This window comes from Eucyclogobius newberryi, unplaced genomic scaffold, assembly GCF_026437365.1.
Source record: "Eucyclogobius newberryi isolate DKJ021-1_F unplaced genomic scaffold, fEucNew1.0.hap1 SCAF_3, whole genome shotgun sequence".
Taxonomy (NCBI): domain Eukaryota; kingdom Metazoa; phylum Chordata; class Actinopteri; order Gobiiformes; family Gobiidae; genus Eucyclogobius; species Eucyclogobius newberryi.
The window spans coordinates 18,248,335-18,262,815 of record NW_027315945.1 but is presented as its reverse complement, the minus strand read 5'-3'; the positions used below and the strand labels follow the sequence as shown (position 1 = coordinate 18,262,815).

Here is a 14,481-nt window from a genome sequence, read left to right as displayed (position 1 = left end):
CCTGACCATGAACCTGTCTCAACAAACTGGCTCAGAAAGACGTGTCATGTCTCTAATTGGTTTATTCTGAACCTCGTCTCACCAAGAGAACAAAAATAAAGGGTTTAACCACCAAAACAACACCCACAATAACCAACTGGTTCGTTTCCTCAAACAGTTACATTCAGTAGTGATTCAAACCTCTTCCATAGAGTTTGGCAGCACTTTATTTCAAACTCAGCATCAGTCACATGTTCTTCATGCGCTCTCTTGTGACCCTCAGACAACATCGACCACATCCGCCCTGCAGCTGTTCACCTCCCACTGCTCCCTCCCATAGACCTGCTCCCTTCTGAGACCTTTCGGCTGTTCTCCGCAATCAGATTCACCAACACACGCGCACCGCTGCTAAGCTTTTATGGTCCAAGTCTTATTCATACAGGCAACTTACAGGGTCTAAACGGGGCCTGGAGAAGAGGTGTTACAGCGGGAGCGACTACACAAGAACACAACACAAGATCTCCCACTGAGCTGAAAAAGACACAGAGCGCATTAAGCGAGGAGATGAAAATACTAAAGGTATTACCTGCAAACCTGTGAGAATAGACAGGGATATAGTCTGGTGTGTCAATGGTCTATAAGGTATAAGACCTGTGTCAATAATGTGTCTCAAAAATGGATACACAGATACTCATCAATACCAAATAGGTCTGGAATCACAGGGTCCCTCATGATTCGATGCACTTCACAATACGATAATATCACAATTTTGAGATAAAAGCAACAATAATCCATATTCTGTGATATCACTTTTTTAAAGAACCAAATACATTTTAACAACACTATATCCTAGTTAAACCACAACCTGCACAAACATAGCAAAAACTACCTACTCATGGCAATATTTTGATACACAATATAACACAATATCAATACTGTATCAACTGTATCAACTGATGTCAATACTTCAATACTTTAGCACATTTACCACACTTAATACCAAAATATAATTACATGCGTATTTGAGGAGGAATTGACAGTGGAAAAATTTAATGAAATGCACTTTTCCTATTGGTATTTTAAGTTTTTGTCACTACTACCATTGCTACAATGTACACAACTAGTTACTGTTACTACTACTCTACTACCACTGATGACACTGATGGAATATATTGGTGCTAATATCAGTACATGTTATGTCAATGTTATGGCATCGGTCAGATAGTGCTAAATATCGAGGATTTTTTTCATTGATATTCTTTCTGCTGCTCCAGTCTGTGTGTGCTCATGTGTCAACCAAAGTCTATTTAAACACAGATTGCAAGCGAGTTTGTGAGTTTACTTCAAATTAACTTCGAATTGTAAGACTTGCTATACATGTGAAAGATGTTGATACTAATTATTATATATAGAGTTTCCATGTAGTTGAAGATGCATTTCACGGCGGTTTTAATAAAATCTAACCGAAAAAATGATGTGAAAGGAGACACTGTGAACATGCGACATGACAGAAACTATGAAAGGAAGAGGACACTATAGATAGCCTTGACTGCAGAGAACATCATGTACTGTTTATATATATGTGATATAAACATCACATATGACAAATGGCAGGAAGAGAGTAATGACGTGTAAAACTGGTGCAGATCATCATAAAGACATCACAACAAAGCCTGGGACACTAAACAAAGTAACAGCCTAATCGTGCAGTATATGGCCTGGCCTCAGTTTGAATCAGAATACACACATGTCGATGAAAATTAATATCTAGATTTATTTTGAACTCTCTCAATAAAAATATTCAGACGATATTTTCTTAAAGCATCAGGAATGTGCTAAAATGTGCCTGTAAATGTCTAGGTCAGGGGTGGGCAAACTACAGCCCGCGGGCCACATCCGGCCCGCTGGGCCTTTCAATCCGGCCCGCCAAGCTTGTCCAAGTATATATAGTATATTTTTCCTCTTTTGCCCTCAGGCATCTGTCTGCACTTGTATTCTTAATAAATATGACGTGAAATGAATTAAATAATAGATTCAATAGCCTATATTTGACAGAAAAGTTATATTTTATTTGATATTTAATTTTTGGGATTTTTTTCTTTCACACCAATGATCGCGGGCCGGCCCTCCGCTACTTGCCTGGATTCGAATATGGCCCTCGGAGGAAAATAATTGCCCACCCCTGCTCTAGGTTGAGGTTCAAGTTGAGCACAAAATGGACTGTAAAATATGTCACAAAAGTGCAGAAATATCATACTAGACGTTTATGCTCATTTGATTTTTAATCTGTTTTTAGCCATCATTTTAAACAGAAAATATATCTGCACATTTAAATTCCACGGAGTGTCTACAGAGCCGCGGCGCCCGGCCGAAACTGCATGGGTTTTTTGTGCCACGGCTCCTGAAACTGCTGCGCTATTTGACCGCGCCGGGTTAGACCGCGCCGGGTTATGGTCAGGGTTAGGGTTAGGGTCAGGGTCAGGGTCAGGGTCAGCCATGAGGCTATTTGACCGCGCCGCGGCTCTGCAGCCACGGCCTAAATTCGAACTATTTAACATTTTGTCAGCCTCATAGCATAACGGCCAAAGCCAAAACGACTGTATTTCTGTCTCATTCTACTCTCCAGACCATGTCACTGGCCAATTAGAAATATTTTTAGAGAAATATTGAGGCTAACGAATATAAGAATATGAAGCATTTTACAGAGAACGGTACAAAAAGGCTAATTATTTCCCCTCCTCACTTTTTCACATCTCTGTTCACTTTACCTCAAATGAAACCCTAATCTGGCCATAATCCATCGAATTCAATAATTCCCTGTAGCCAAAGCAATAGTGAGCTTGAGTAGCTTTGAGGCGACTTTAGCGCGGTGAGCCCGACAGCCTCTTAGTGGTCTAAATGTGGCCTAGCATCAATAGAGACAACACAGACTAATGGAGGACTGACGGGGGCTTCAGGGTGACAACAACACTGCTGCTGTCACGAGGCTGAAGACAAGAACATACAAATCAGAGACATTTAAGGCTGATTCATTACTGCGCCATTGTTATTTGGTGCGATGAATTTAACTGAAATACAAAAATGTGAGTAATGTAATGATTAGAAGAAGCAGCTAAATTATTATTTATTTGTTTTAAGTGCATAACCCCTGTATCAGACCTGTGGCTTATGGGCTTCATGTTTCTGTTCTGAAGAGCAAGCAGTCAACGTTAATCACTAAAAACGATCGGTAAGAAAACGTTTTCAAGGTGGAAGGCGTTCAACTTGGAGCTAATGGATATATGGATGCGCTGAAAATGGCAACAGAGGGACTAAAATGGATCATTACACAAATACGTAATCCACAAGATAAAAGTACAGTACTCTGAAAACGAGTGAGTCACAATAAAAGTGATCTGGTGAAAGAAAACGTCATCTTCATTCAATAAATGTAGTTTCTATTAGATTAACGGCAAAGCTGCAATAGAAAAGTCACAGAGTGTAACTAATAATTTTCTACAAACACAGCTCTTTAATTTGATACTCAATGATCCCAACAGAAGGACACTAGTGACAGTGACTCATGTCTAATGCATTTTGGTGCTTGAACATAAACATCAGCAGGGGGAGGGGGGAAGGGAGAGAGAGAGAGAGAGACGTGTATAGAGAGAGAGCAAAAGAGTGAAAGAGAGAGAGAGAAAGCAGAGAGAGAGAAAGCAGAGAGAGAGAAAGCAGAGAGAGAGAGAGAGAGGGCAGGGATAGTGTGTGAGAGGGGGAAGAGAGAGAGAGAGATGTGTATAGAGAGAGCGCAAGCGAGTGAAAGAGAGAGAGAAAGCAGAGAGAGAGAGAGAGAGAGAGAAAGCAGAGAGAGAGAAAGCAGAGAGAGAGAGAGAGAGGGCAGGGATAGTGTGTGAGAGGGGGAAGAGAGAGAGAGAGACGTGTATAGAGAGAGCGCAAGCGAGTGAAAGAGAGAGAGAAAGCAGAGAGAGAGAGAGAGAGAGAGAGAGAGAGAGAAAGCAGAGAGAGAGAAAGCAGAGAGAGAGAAAGCAGAGAGAGAGAGAGAGAGGGCAGGGATAGTGTGTGAGAGGGGGAAGAGAGAGAGAGAGACGTGTATAGAGAGAGAGCAAAAGAGTGAAAGAGAGAGAGAAAGCAGAGAGAGAGAGAGAGAGAGAGAAAGCAGAGAGAGAGAAAGCAGAGAGAGAGAGAGAGAGGGCAGGGATAGTGTGTGAGAGGGGGAAGAGAGAGAGAGAGACGTGTATAGAGAGAGCGCAAGCGAGTGAAAGAGAGAGAGAAAGCAGAGAGAGAGAGAGAGAGAGAGAGAGAAAGCAGAGAGAGAGAAAGCAGAGAGAGAGAAAGCAGAGAGAGAGAGAGAGAGGGCAGGGATAGTGTGTGAGAGGGGGAAGAGAGAGAGAGAGACGTGTATAGAGAGAGAGCAAAAGAGTGAAAGAGAGAGAGAGAGAAAGCAGAGAGAGAGAGAGAGAGAGAGAGAGAGAGAGAGAGAGAGAGAGAGAGAGAGAGAAGAGAGAAAGGGCAGGGATAGTGTGTGAGAGGGGGAAGAGAGAGAGAGAGGCGTGTATAGAGAGAGAGCAAAAGAGTGAAAGAGAGAGAGAGAGAAAGCAGAGAGAGAGAGAGAGAGAGAGAGAGAGAGAGAGAGAGAGAGAGAGAGAGAGAAAGGGCAGGGATAGTGTGTGAGAGGGGGAAGAGAGAGAGAGAGACGTGTATAGAGAGAGCGCAAGCGAGTGAAAGAGAGAGAGAAAGCAGGGAGAGAGAGAGAGAGAGAGAAAGCAGAGAGAGAGAAAGCAGAGAGAGAGAGAGAGAGGGCAGGGATAGTGTGTGAGAGGGGGAAGAGAGAGAGAGAGACGTGTATAGAGAGAGAGAGCAAAAGAGTGAAAGAGAGAGAGAGAGAAAGCAGAGAGAGAGAGAGAGAGAGAGAGAGAGAGAGAGAGAGAGAGAGAGAAAGAGAGAAAGGGCAGGGATAGTGTGTGAGAGGGGGAAGAGAGAGAGAGAGGCGTGTATAGAGAGAGCGCAAGCGAGTGAAAGAGAGAGAGAAAGCAGAGAGAGAGAGAGAGAGAGAGAGAGAGAGAGGGCAGGGATAGTGTGTGAGAAGGGGAAGAGAGAGAGAGAGAGAGAGACGTGTATAGAGAGCGCAAGCAAGTGAAAGAGAGAGAGAAAGCAGAGAGAGAGAGAGAGAAAGCAGAGAGAGAGAGAGAGAGAGAGATGAGATGAGAGATGTGAGAGAGAGAGAGAGAGAGAGAGAGAGAGAGAGGGCAGAGAGCGAGAGATGGAGAGAGAGAGAAATGAGGAGGTGAATCAGCGCTGAACTGAGAGATCTGGAGATGAATCTAACCTTGATCTAAAGAGACGTGGGCAGAAAAGACAGATACAATTGAGTGAAAGTCTGGAGCAGTTTTGAACAAGAGTCAACAGTGAATCGTCGTCCAAGTTGATTAAGGGCAAAGAGATAAATTAGACTGTGTCTTGTCTCATAAATCTGTTGATAATAACTATAAACTGTATCAAAGTGAGGCTTTCCTTGTAAACATCAGATCAGAATGACAAAAGGTTTATTGCCAATGTCAATGAACAGAATTCACAAACATAGGAATTTACTTTGGTGATTCGGTGCAACATAAAACAATGAACAATGATAAAATAACCTATATAAAAATCAAAAAGAAAGACAATTTAAATCTGCTATAGTATAAAAAATGAAATAAAAAATAGGCTTAATATGCACACAAAATTTACAGTTGAATTTACATATGTAGTGCAGAAAGTGAAGAGTGCAGTGAGTGATTAAATTATGGTTAAAGTGACAGTGTTTAAGAAGTGTTCATGAGTCCAACAGCAGAGGGAAAGAAACGGTTCTTATGGCGGGAGGTTCTGGTCTGGATGGACCGTAGCCTCCTGCCTGAGGGGAGTGGCCTCCTGCCAGAGGGGAGTGGCCTCCTGCCTGAGGGGAGTGGCCTTGTCCGTGTCCAGGGTGAGAAGTGATGATCCGACCTGCACGTCCCAGGGCCCTGGAGACGTACAGGTCCTGCAGAGATGGAAGTCTGCAGCCTTCTCACCTTCTCACCTTCTCAGCAGAGCGCACAATGTGCTGCAGTCTCTTTTTGTCCCTGGCTGTGGCTCCAGCGCACCACACGGTGATGGAGGAGGTGAGGATGCTAAATAAAAAGGCGAACACAGATCATTTGGCCTCCTGTGCCCCGTGCGTCATGTCGTACAGGGGAAACCTTATATCTAGAGCCTGTCCCGCCTGAAGCTGACCTCAGTAACAGATCCAGCTCTTTATGAGCCGTGTGTTTAAAGCTCAGGAGCTGGTGAGTGTAGGAGTTACAGTGTGTGTACATCCCAGAGCCACCTGAGACACTCACTACTGCAGCACAGGCCAGCGGCGACACGTTTAAAAACGAATGATGTCCCACTGTCACTGGACAGGTTTCCATAAACATATTTTAGGATTTGTTTTTTGAAGCATGGCAAGAATGACTTGGAAAAGCATGGAAAGCAGTATAGCACTTATAATATAAAATTAGCAGAGGCAAATGGTAGCGCCTGTGGCAAGTTGCTACTAAGAGCAAAAGTACTTGTGGGTAACAGGAACTTGTACACTCATTGAAAGTAGGTAAAGTAACATAAGAGCACATGACGGTGATACTTCAGACACCTTTAACTCACAGGAATTCAGTTGATTTATTATTACACTATAAGGGCAAACAAACAACGGTTTTCACACTGTATGAACCTTTTTAGTACCCGTCCTCCTTTAATGCACGTTCACACAGAGTAGGAACTAAAGGGAACTATTTTCCAGTAAGACTAGGAACCTTTTGCAATATTTTTCATTCATCTTAGACCAAACTTACTTAATCCACAAGATAAATTACTTGGACACCGTAACTGCAATAATAAGCTCTTAATTAGTAAGTGATAATTAAATACAAATATGAATAACCATGAATAATTGTGTTTTATTGTTTATTTCATACTGTTTAAATGTTTTCTGCATCATATTTCAATGTGGAAGTAGGTGTTGCTGTAGGGGAAAAACCTCTTTGCCTTCTCACATACCCAGATATTTCAATGTCCCACGCACATGCTAAAGTTAAAGCCAGTTAGACCTGCTTTGTAGCCATTGTTGCTGTGTGAATGCGAGCAAGGGGGACTGGGTGGTTCCTCTGACTAAACAGGGACTGTGGGATTATAGGAAATTAGTTCTTGGCACATTGAAGCAAATGCAAATGCAAAGGGGGACAATAAAGTCTGCCCATCCCCTTATTTTTCCACAAATATCTTCCACTTTTCCACAATATTCTGGACTTGAATGGCTTTGTTTTGTTACATTAAAACAGTGCGAGGAAAATAGTTGGAGCAAACATGCCAACTACATTTGATTTCAAAGGGACGCAGGGCGAGCAGGCGTATTTGTGACCGCTATGATCCCCACATTTTGAGTTCTTATCACACACAAGAGGGTTTAGAAAGCAGCATAGTCTCGAAATCCACAGCCAAGAATCCTAAACGGCGTCCGCACTCACCTGCACGATCTCGAGCATCTCCGCTTTGCTGATGTAGCCGTTCCCATCCAGGTCGTACATACTAAAGGCCCACTTCAGCTTCTGCTCCAGTTTCCCACGCGACGTCACGCTCAGAGCGATGATGAACTCTCTGAAGTCTATTGTCCCGTCTCCGTTGGCGTCGAAAGTGCGGAAGACGTGCTCGGCAAACTTGGACGCGTCGCCGTAAGGGAAGAAGTTTCCGTAGATCTTCTTGAACTCCTCCATGGACAGGTTGCCGCTGGGACAGTCCCGTAGGAAGCCCTTGTACCACTCTTGGATTTCGTGTTCGGTGAAGTCGGTGCTCTCCAGAAGGTCCTGCATGACCTCAGGACGCAGTTTACTGTTCTGCTTCCCCATGGCTCTGGGACAGTTAGGCTAGCGAGGAGGAGGAGGAGGCTCACAGCTGGAGGAAAAACAGAGGAAGTGAAGTTCAGTTTAGAAATGAGAAGAAAAGATTTAACTATTATCCCAAACACATTTTTGAAGCACTAAAACAAGTCTAAGGTTATAAATCAGGAAAATATAGGACTACATCTGGATTTAATCTGGATCTAGTTGCATGTAAGGTTGTCAAAAGTATCAAAAATCAGATACTAATCAACACTAAAACTAGTAAATGAGACTCATTTGAGCAAGTATCAATACTAAAGCAACTTACATAAACATGACAGAATTTGACATTTCCTGAACAGATTTAGAATGGCCTTGAGTTGTTATTTTATATTGAAAATGACAATATGTTCTCTGGAAAAAGGGTGTTTATTTTTATACATATTTCGTTTTAAAATCGAGTTTGAAGTTTATTGTTGCTGTTAGTGGACACTAGCTGCAAACCAGGACAAATCCAGGGCAACTATTAATAAAATAATACACATGAAATTGTAAATCTATACATAGTTGCAGATTAACTGTTAAGGCAGATCCAAAAATAATTCCATTAGAGTCAAAGTAGAACCCATTAACTGAAGGGTCCCATCACTTTGCATGTCTTCCTAATAGGTACTCCCCTATGCCATCTGCCATGTCCTTAAGTCACTTTTTGTAATGTAAGCACACTCCTTTCAGCTTCTCTCAGCTCTGAAATCACTCCCTTTAAACAAACTTTCCATGGAAAACCGCAGTGCCATATGTCCAACGTGGATTTAATTGGTCCATAAAATCTCTCACACATTATAAATACATCTGGCTTACATGACAGAGCCGGACAAGGTGGAGGTTCAACAAACAGACATTTTAAGGCTGTTTGAGTAGCACATCTGGAGACCTAGGAGATATATTTAATACATTTGATCAACTATGGGTTTGTTTATCATTTATTTTAGGGTCTATTTGTAAAAGGAAGTACAGATATTACATCAACAACACTCATCACATAGGATGAGAAAATATTGTGTGTGGCCTTCAAAAATGCATCCAAGAAATAAGACGTGAACCTGAGCCAAAACCTGCCCGACTTTCACATTTAAAGTTGAAATGGCAGAAAATAACCTTCAAGTCAAGTCATCTTCAATATATGAGCACCTGAGGACCACATGACCACACATCACAGTCTGTGCTCAGTATTGGGTCCAATTGTACTTAGACTAACTTTATGTTATTCCTTTCACCTTATGCATCCCTTTTATTTGATCATATTTTATATTTTACCATATCGCCGAAGCATTTTCAGTTTGTGAGGTTTGTTCTCTGACAATGGAACTAAAGCATTTTCTGATTCTGATGCTGGTGCTTATTCCCACTTGACTCATGTGTACCACGTGTTCTGAGGACAAAGCATGAGCAGCAGAACGCACTCGGACCAGAAAAACTAGAAGAATCAGATAATCCTATAATTAGATCTGATCTTTTTGATGTGTATTTACAAAACCACCGCATCAGACATAAATGTTAACATGAGATTTCAATAACCTGAGGAAATCAGATCATAACCAGGTTGTACATTTATGAACATAGCCAGCGTTTGACCCGCAGTCATGAACGTATCTCCTTAAAGCTTGTATTAGCGGCGCAGCTCATTATTGTTTTCATTACTGCATGACATAACCGCAATGATGTGTGACCGTGTACAGTGTGTTTCGCTTAAGAAGTTCAAATCTCACTTCAGAGCGATTAGTTCCCCTCAGCAGAGACTCTTGAGCCTGTCATCGTCCTCTCAGCACAGTCGCAGTAACAGCTTCAACTCGACTGACCCTGCTGTGACACACACGTGCACTCTATACGGCAGCGCTTCTTCTCACGTACAGAGAGACCCCGGCTTACACTCAGACACACAGTCGTTCACTGTATCTGTATTCAGAAACATGAAGGAATGTGCATGTGTGGCTGAAGACGCGAACATAGCAATGGCCAGGGACGTTCTGTGATGTTTCTTTGTTTGCAACGGAGAGAGATGCAATTCAGTTCTACTTAAGAGAAGACGCACTTATGTACCACAGATTGCGACCGGCGTGAAGAAAGAAGAGAACACAGAGAACAATCTGAGATACACACTCAGCTGTGACCCTGAGGCCTGAACCCAATAAAGCTGCCAACATCTCAGGTCGAAATCGTGGGCCCAAACAAGGACAGAAAATACTCTATTTGAGATCCAACAGAGCCTTGAAACCACTCGATGAAGAGCAGATAAAAGGTCCCCAAATGGAAGAAGAATTCAAGGATGGAGAAGAGAAGATCCCTGACCTGACGGCGTTACCTGAAGAGGAACGAATACATAAATAAGACTCGTGAGATTAGATGGAAAAGAACCAGCACGAGACGGGATCAATGAGTATTGTTTTGATTTATTTACTATCTATTATTGGAGATTAGAAATGCCGACAATTCTTATGAATATTTAAAAACAAGAATACGCTCAAGAACAAGAAGACATCATAGATCTTCCTCTCGTGCCCTGCATCATACTCATCTGGAGCTGTTTGAGATAAAGAGCGCATCTTAAATTGAAGCTAGCAAATTAGGGACATTTTCTATTTACAGATGGAACAGAAATGCTGTGCCGTGTTGTCACAATGTAACTGTAGAAGAATGCCATTTTCTTCTGCATAATGTTGAATGATTGGAAAGTGATACGCACAAACCCCTATAATGTCATATTGCTGTATTTCATATCACGTCAGTATTCTTTGTTCCAAAATCTTGGGCTCTTGGGACTAAACGAGGCCGAGTTGAAACAAAAGACTTGAACTCGTAACGGCTCGAGGTTTAAAATGGATGAAAAATGAGAGTAAGAAAAAGGCAGCACAATAATTATGTAGGAGGAGGTAAATGTCTTGTTTGAGGTTCAAGTATCACAGCAAAAATGAATGGATTTAAATACAAATCTGCTGCAGTATATTGTTTATTTAAATATTACACGTTTAAATACATTACGTTTGTTTTCACTTGATTTTGCTCTTTTGTAGATGAATATGACATGCAACATTTGAATATTGATTATATTGTTTGCAGTAAAATATGGAAAAATTATGCCGTAAACTTTCAACAAAGAAAGATTAATTTGACAAACATTTAACATTAATATCTGATAATTAAACATCAACTAATAAATGTAAAGACATGTTTTTTTCTGTTGGATTGACACAATATTCTCTATCATTATCTGGTAAAGATATCAAGATATATATATATTTTTAGCACCCTGCCCTAGTATTTAATATTCTAATTCAGCCAAAACAATAATTGCAGTGATATGAATGGTTTAGTAGGCTCTCACTTTCGCAGTAGTTGGAGGACACTCAGTGATGACAGGAGCAGAAACTCGGAGAACAAAGTGTCAAAACAGATGATTAGAGCCGCTCCGCCGCGTTGCATTCAAGAGCAGGAGCTGAATTATGAATATAGCCACAAATCACACACACAAAGGAACATCCAACTAATCCAGTTATGGGATTTATGCTTTTTTGGGTGGAAAAAAACAAACCATTGTACATCTTAAATGAGTTTGTGAGCCAAGCCGAATGATCTATAAATCTCTCGCTTTTTTGGATTAAGTTTGACATTTTTATAGTTCACTGACAAGAGCAACATGATTACAACTCATGATCCATTCCGTATCGCTCAATGTGAAAGTAAAACATGCACATAGTATTTACGCTTGCAAACAAAAATGTTCTAAATTCTGGACTGGAGGCAAAGGTGAAGTTGAACATAAGGAAAAACAGGGATTAGCCACAGTATATCGCAAAATATGATACATCAAAGTGGTTTGTGCAAATGAAAACCACTCGGAGACATGCGAGTGTTCTCAGAGCCTGGTTTAAACACAAATGCATCTTATTCAGTTGGAGATTATGGCAGGTAGACACTAGAAAAACACTCACACGTTTCCCCCAAAAACAGTTTTTAGTTTCATCTACTGATATATTACACACTTTACAACAAATTATACTATTTGTGAGGCTCAAATATAGTTGTAATTCTGTCTCCATCCTTTAATAGAACAGCAAACTAACTGACATTTCTAAGTCAAAATTGCTGATTTCAGGACAACCTCAGAATGAATGTGTAAAAACAAACGAGTCGCTTGTTCTCTTTTGTTTAATTTCCTTTCACCCCGCTCAAACTGAACTGAAAACCCTTTTACCGTTATGTCATTTGTGGAGCTGGACTAACATTTCAACTTTTATCCAATTTGTCCAAGACTGTGATTTCGTTAGCCGTCTATTTTGAGCCTATTGGCTGCTGTGCAAGTGTCTCATATCCCTCCATGTTGTATTTGGTGTTACTTGAAGCCTGTTAGGGGCCGGGTCAGGTCAAACAGTGATACAGAGAAGGACGCTTTGGATTTATGGAGAATTACTAAAGTGTATCCACGCTAATCCATACGTTAACCCTTTGCGCCTGTGTGCTGCCGTTTCTCATCCGACTGTCTGATGCGGCAAACGACAAACGTGCAAACTGTAAAGTGTAGGATTATTACTTTAAACAGCACACTATAGAGCAGAAGCAGAGCACACGGGCATTGAGGGCACGCGTTTCTCCGCATAATGGAAATTTTTGCTACCGAAATTCTTGGTAAAAGCTTTTGCCTGCGTCTACTGAGAAAAACCAAAACTGTTTTTTCACAATACTAAAAGCAAGTAATGGCAGTAATGCATGTAGAATGAAAAGATGAGGTACGAGTCTATCTGTAAATATGGAGCTGATTATGGTGACGCCGTTGAGTGCGTTTGGTGTCAGCGGGTTCTGTTTATTTAGGTCGATTTCTAACATCGTCTAAAGAAATTAGAGAGTACCTGTTTGAAAAGAAGTGGGATGTTATTGGTGTTGATACAAATCCTTGTAATTGAATGGTGTTTTTATTGGGCCTCATTACATTGTTCCAGAGCAATTATGCTACGCTCTATTCATCCTCAGAGGTTAAAACGGACAGACGTTTGAGTTTGAGTTCTAGTTGTCGATGATCAGTGCATTATGTAGAGTGAGTGACGACTCAAATCAAATGATAAAAAACAGTAAAGTGCTCAAATAAAATCAGCCAAAATGTGGATCCACCAAGACATTCTTATTAAACATTGATTGAGAGTAAATGTCTACTTTTGTTGTCACTATGTTAGTATTTATTTTGTCTCTATTATGTTGGCTTATTTACTTATTTTTTATTTTATTTTATTTTATTTATCTTTTTTTTTCTTTATCTTTTTCTCTATTCCCTATTAAGAATATGAGATGTTCTGTACATAGGAGTTTTGTTTATAAGAGTTTTTTTTCTATTAAGAGTGTTATCTGTTCTTTTCTTCTGTATCTACTTGCGTTGCAACACCAAAATTTCCCCATGTGTGGACAAATAAAGGCATATCTTATCTTATCTTATCAGCTCTGTGTCGACGCATTAGAAGAACGGTTGTGACTGCAAAGGCTCAGGAGCAGGAGCAGCTTCAGACACAGAGAAACTAAAAGGAAAATACAAGTACTATCAATATTGTAACCATTGGACATACCGCCCTGCGTTTGGATAAAGTTTTCTTTACCTCGGACAAACTCTGGGTAATATCATGATTCAGTAGTATAATATATATATATATATATATATATATATATATATAAAGTTAGTTTGGTTAAATTTTTATATTTTTAATGAAGAGTTTTTGTTGATAAAAGACAACTTAATATTTTATTCATGATGTGATACTGATATTTAATTTTAATTATATTTCTTTATTTAGAAAAAATAAAATCAATCTGCGGATAGGTTACATATAACGAAGATATAATTTGTGTTGTAGCAGTGCATTCATTCCTTAACTAGGGCTGCAACAAGTGAATTGATTAATCAAAACTAATCGATCATAGAAACAGTTGACAAATTGAATCTTCGTTAACTGGTCTAAACACAGACTCCAAACATGCCATGAGCCGAGAGAAGAGGTTTTATTATTCAGACAGAGCAGACAGTTTTTAATTAAAACACCCTTTCCTCTGAAAATATTCTCAGCTAGGACGTCCTCAAATGGATTAAGTTCAGCTTTATCTCGGTAAAATTGAGAAAAATTCTCATATTCACTTGCCTGTTGCGTTCTAAATAACTAATTGATTAATGGAAAGAATACTCACTAGACTAATCGATGACCCAAAGTAATGGTTAGTTGCAGTCCTTCTTTAACCAGCCTACAATATTCACCGCTTCATTCATAAACACTGCTTTCTCCTGTCCTTACGCATCACATCGTTTCTCCTCTTCAATCCTACAAATGGCCAACTCACTCTCTTCACTGAGACGCTTTTTACAGCGTTACCATGGAAACCTTTAGAGAAAAACCTTGCTGCCATTGACGAGTTTGGAGTCTGTGCGTCTCTGGAGCGTACACACACGTACACACTATGGTCCTGATGTGGGTGTTTGATGGCTGTGTGGGCCAGAACTACAGCAACATGAAAAAGCCTGTTAGGAGCCACAAAGGTCCACTCTGACGCCACTCCAGGGCCTCAACGTGGCAGTGATGTTCAGTGGGCTGGAGCTGCT

At 40.6% G+C, this 14,481-nt stretch overlaps 1 protein-coding gene across 1 annotated transcript in view; it reads right to left on the bottom strand.

Annotated features, from left to right (window-relative positions):
- Nucleotides 1–14,481, bottom strand: part of ncalda (neurocalcin delta a) — a 41,717-nt gene that overhangs the window by 6,246 nt on the left and 20,990 nt on the right. Inside the window, exon 2 of the mRNA XM_072460038.1 lies at nt 7,500–7,923. Within this exon, the coding sequence (XP_072316139.1) occupies nt 7,500–7,877 (378 nt within the window). The 5' untranslated portion in view covers nt 7,878–7,923. The remainder of the gene's footprint in view (nt 1–7,499; nt 7,924–14,481) is intronic.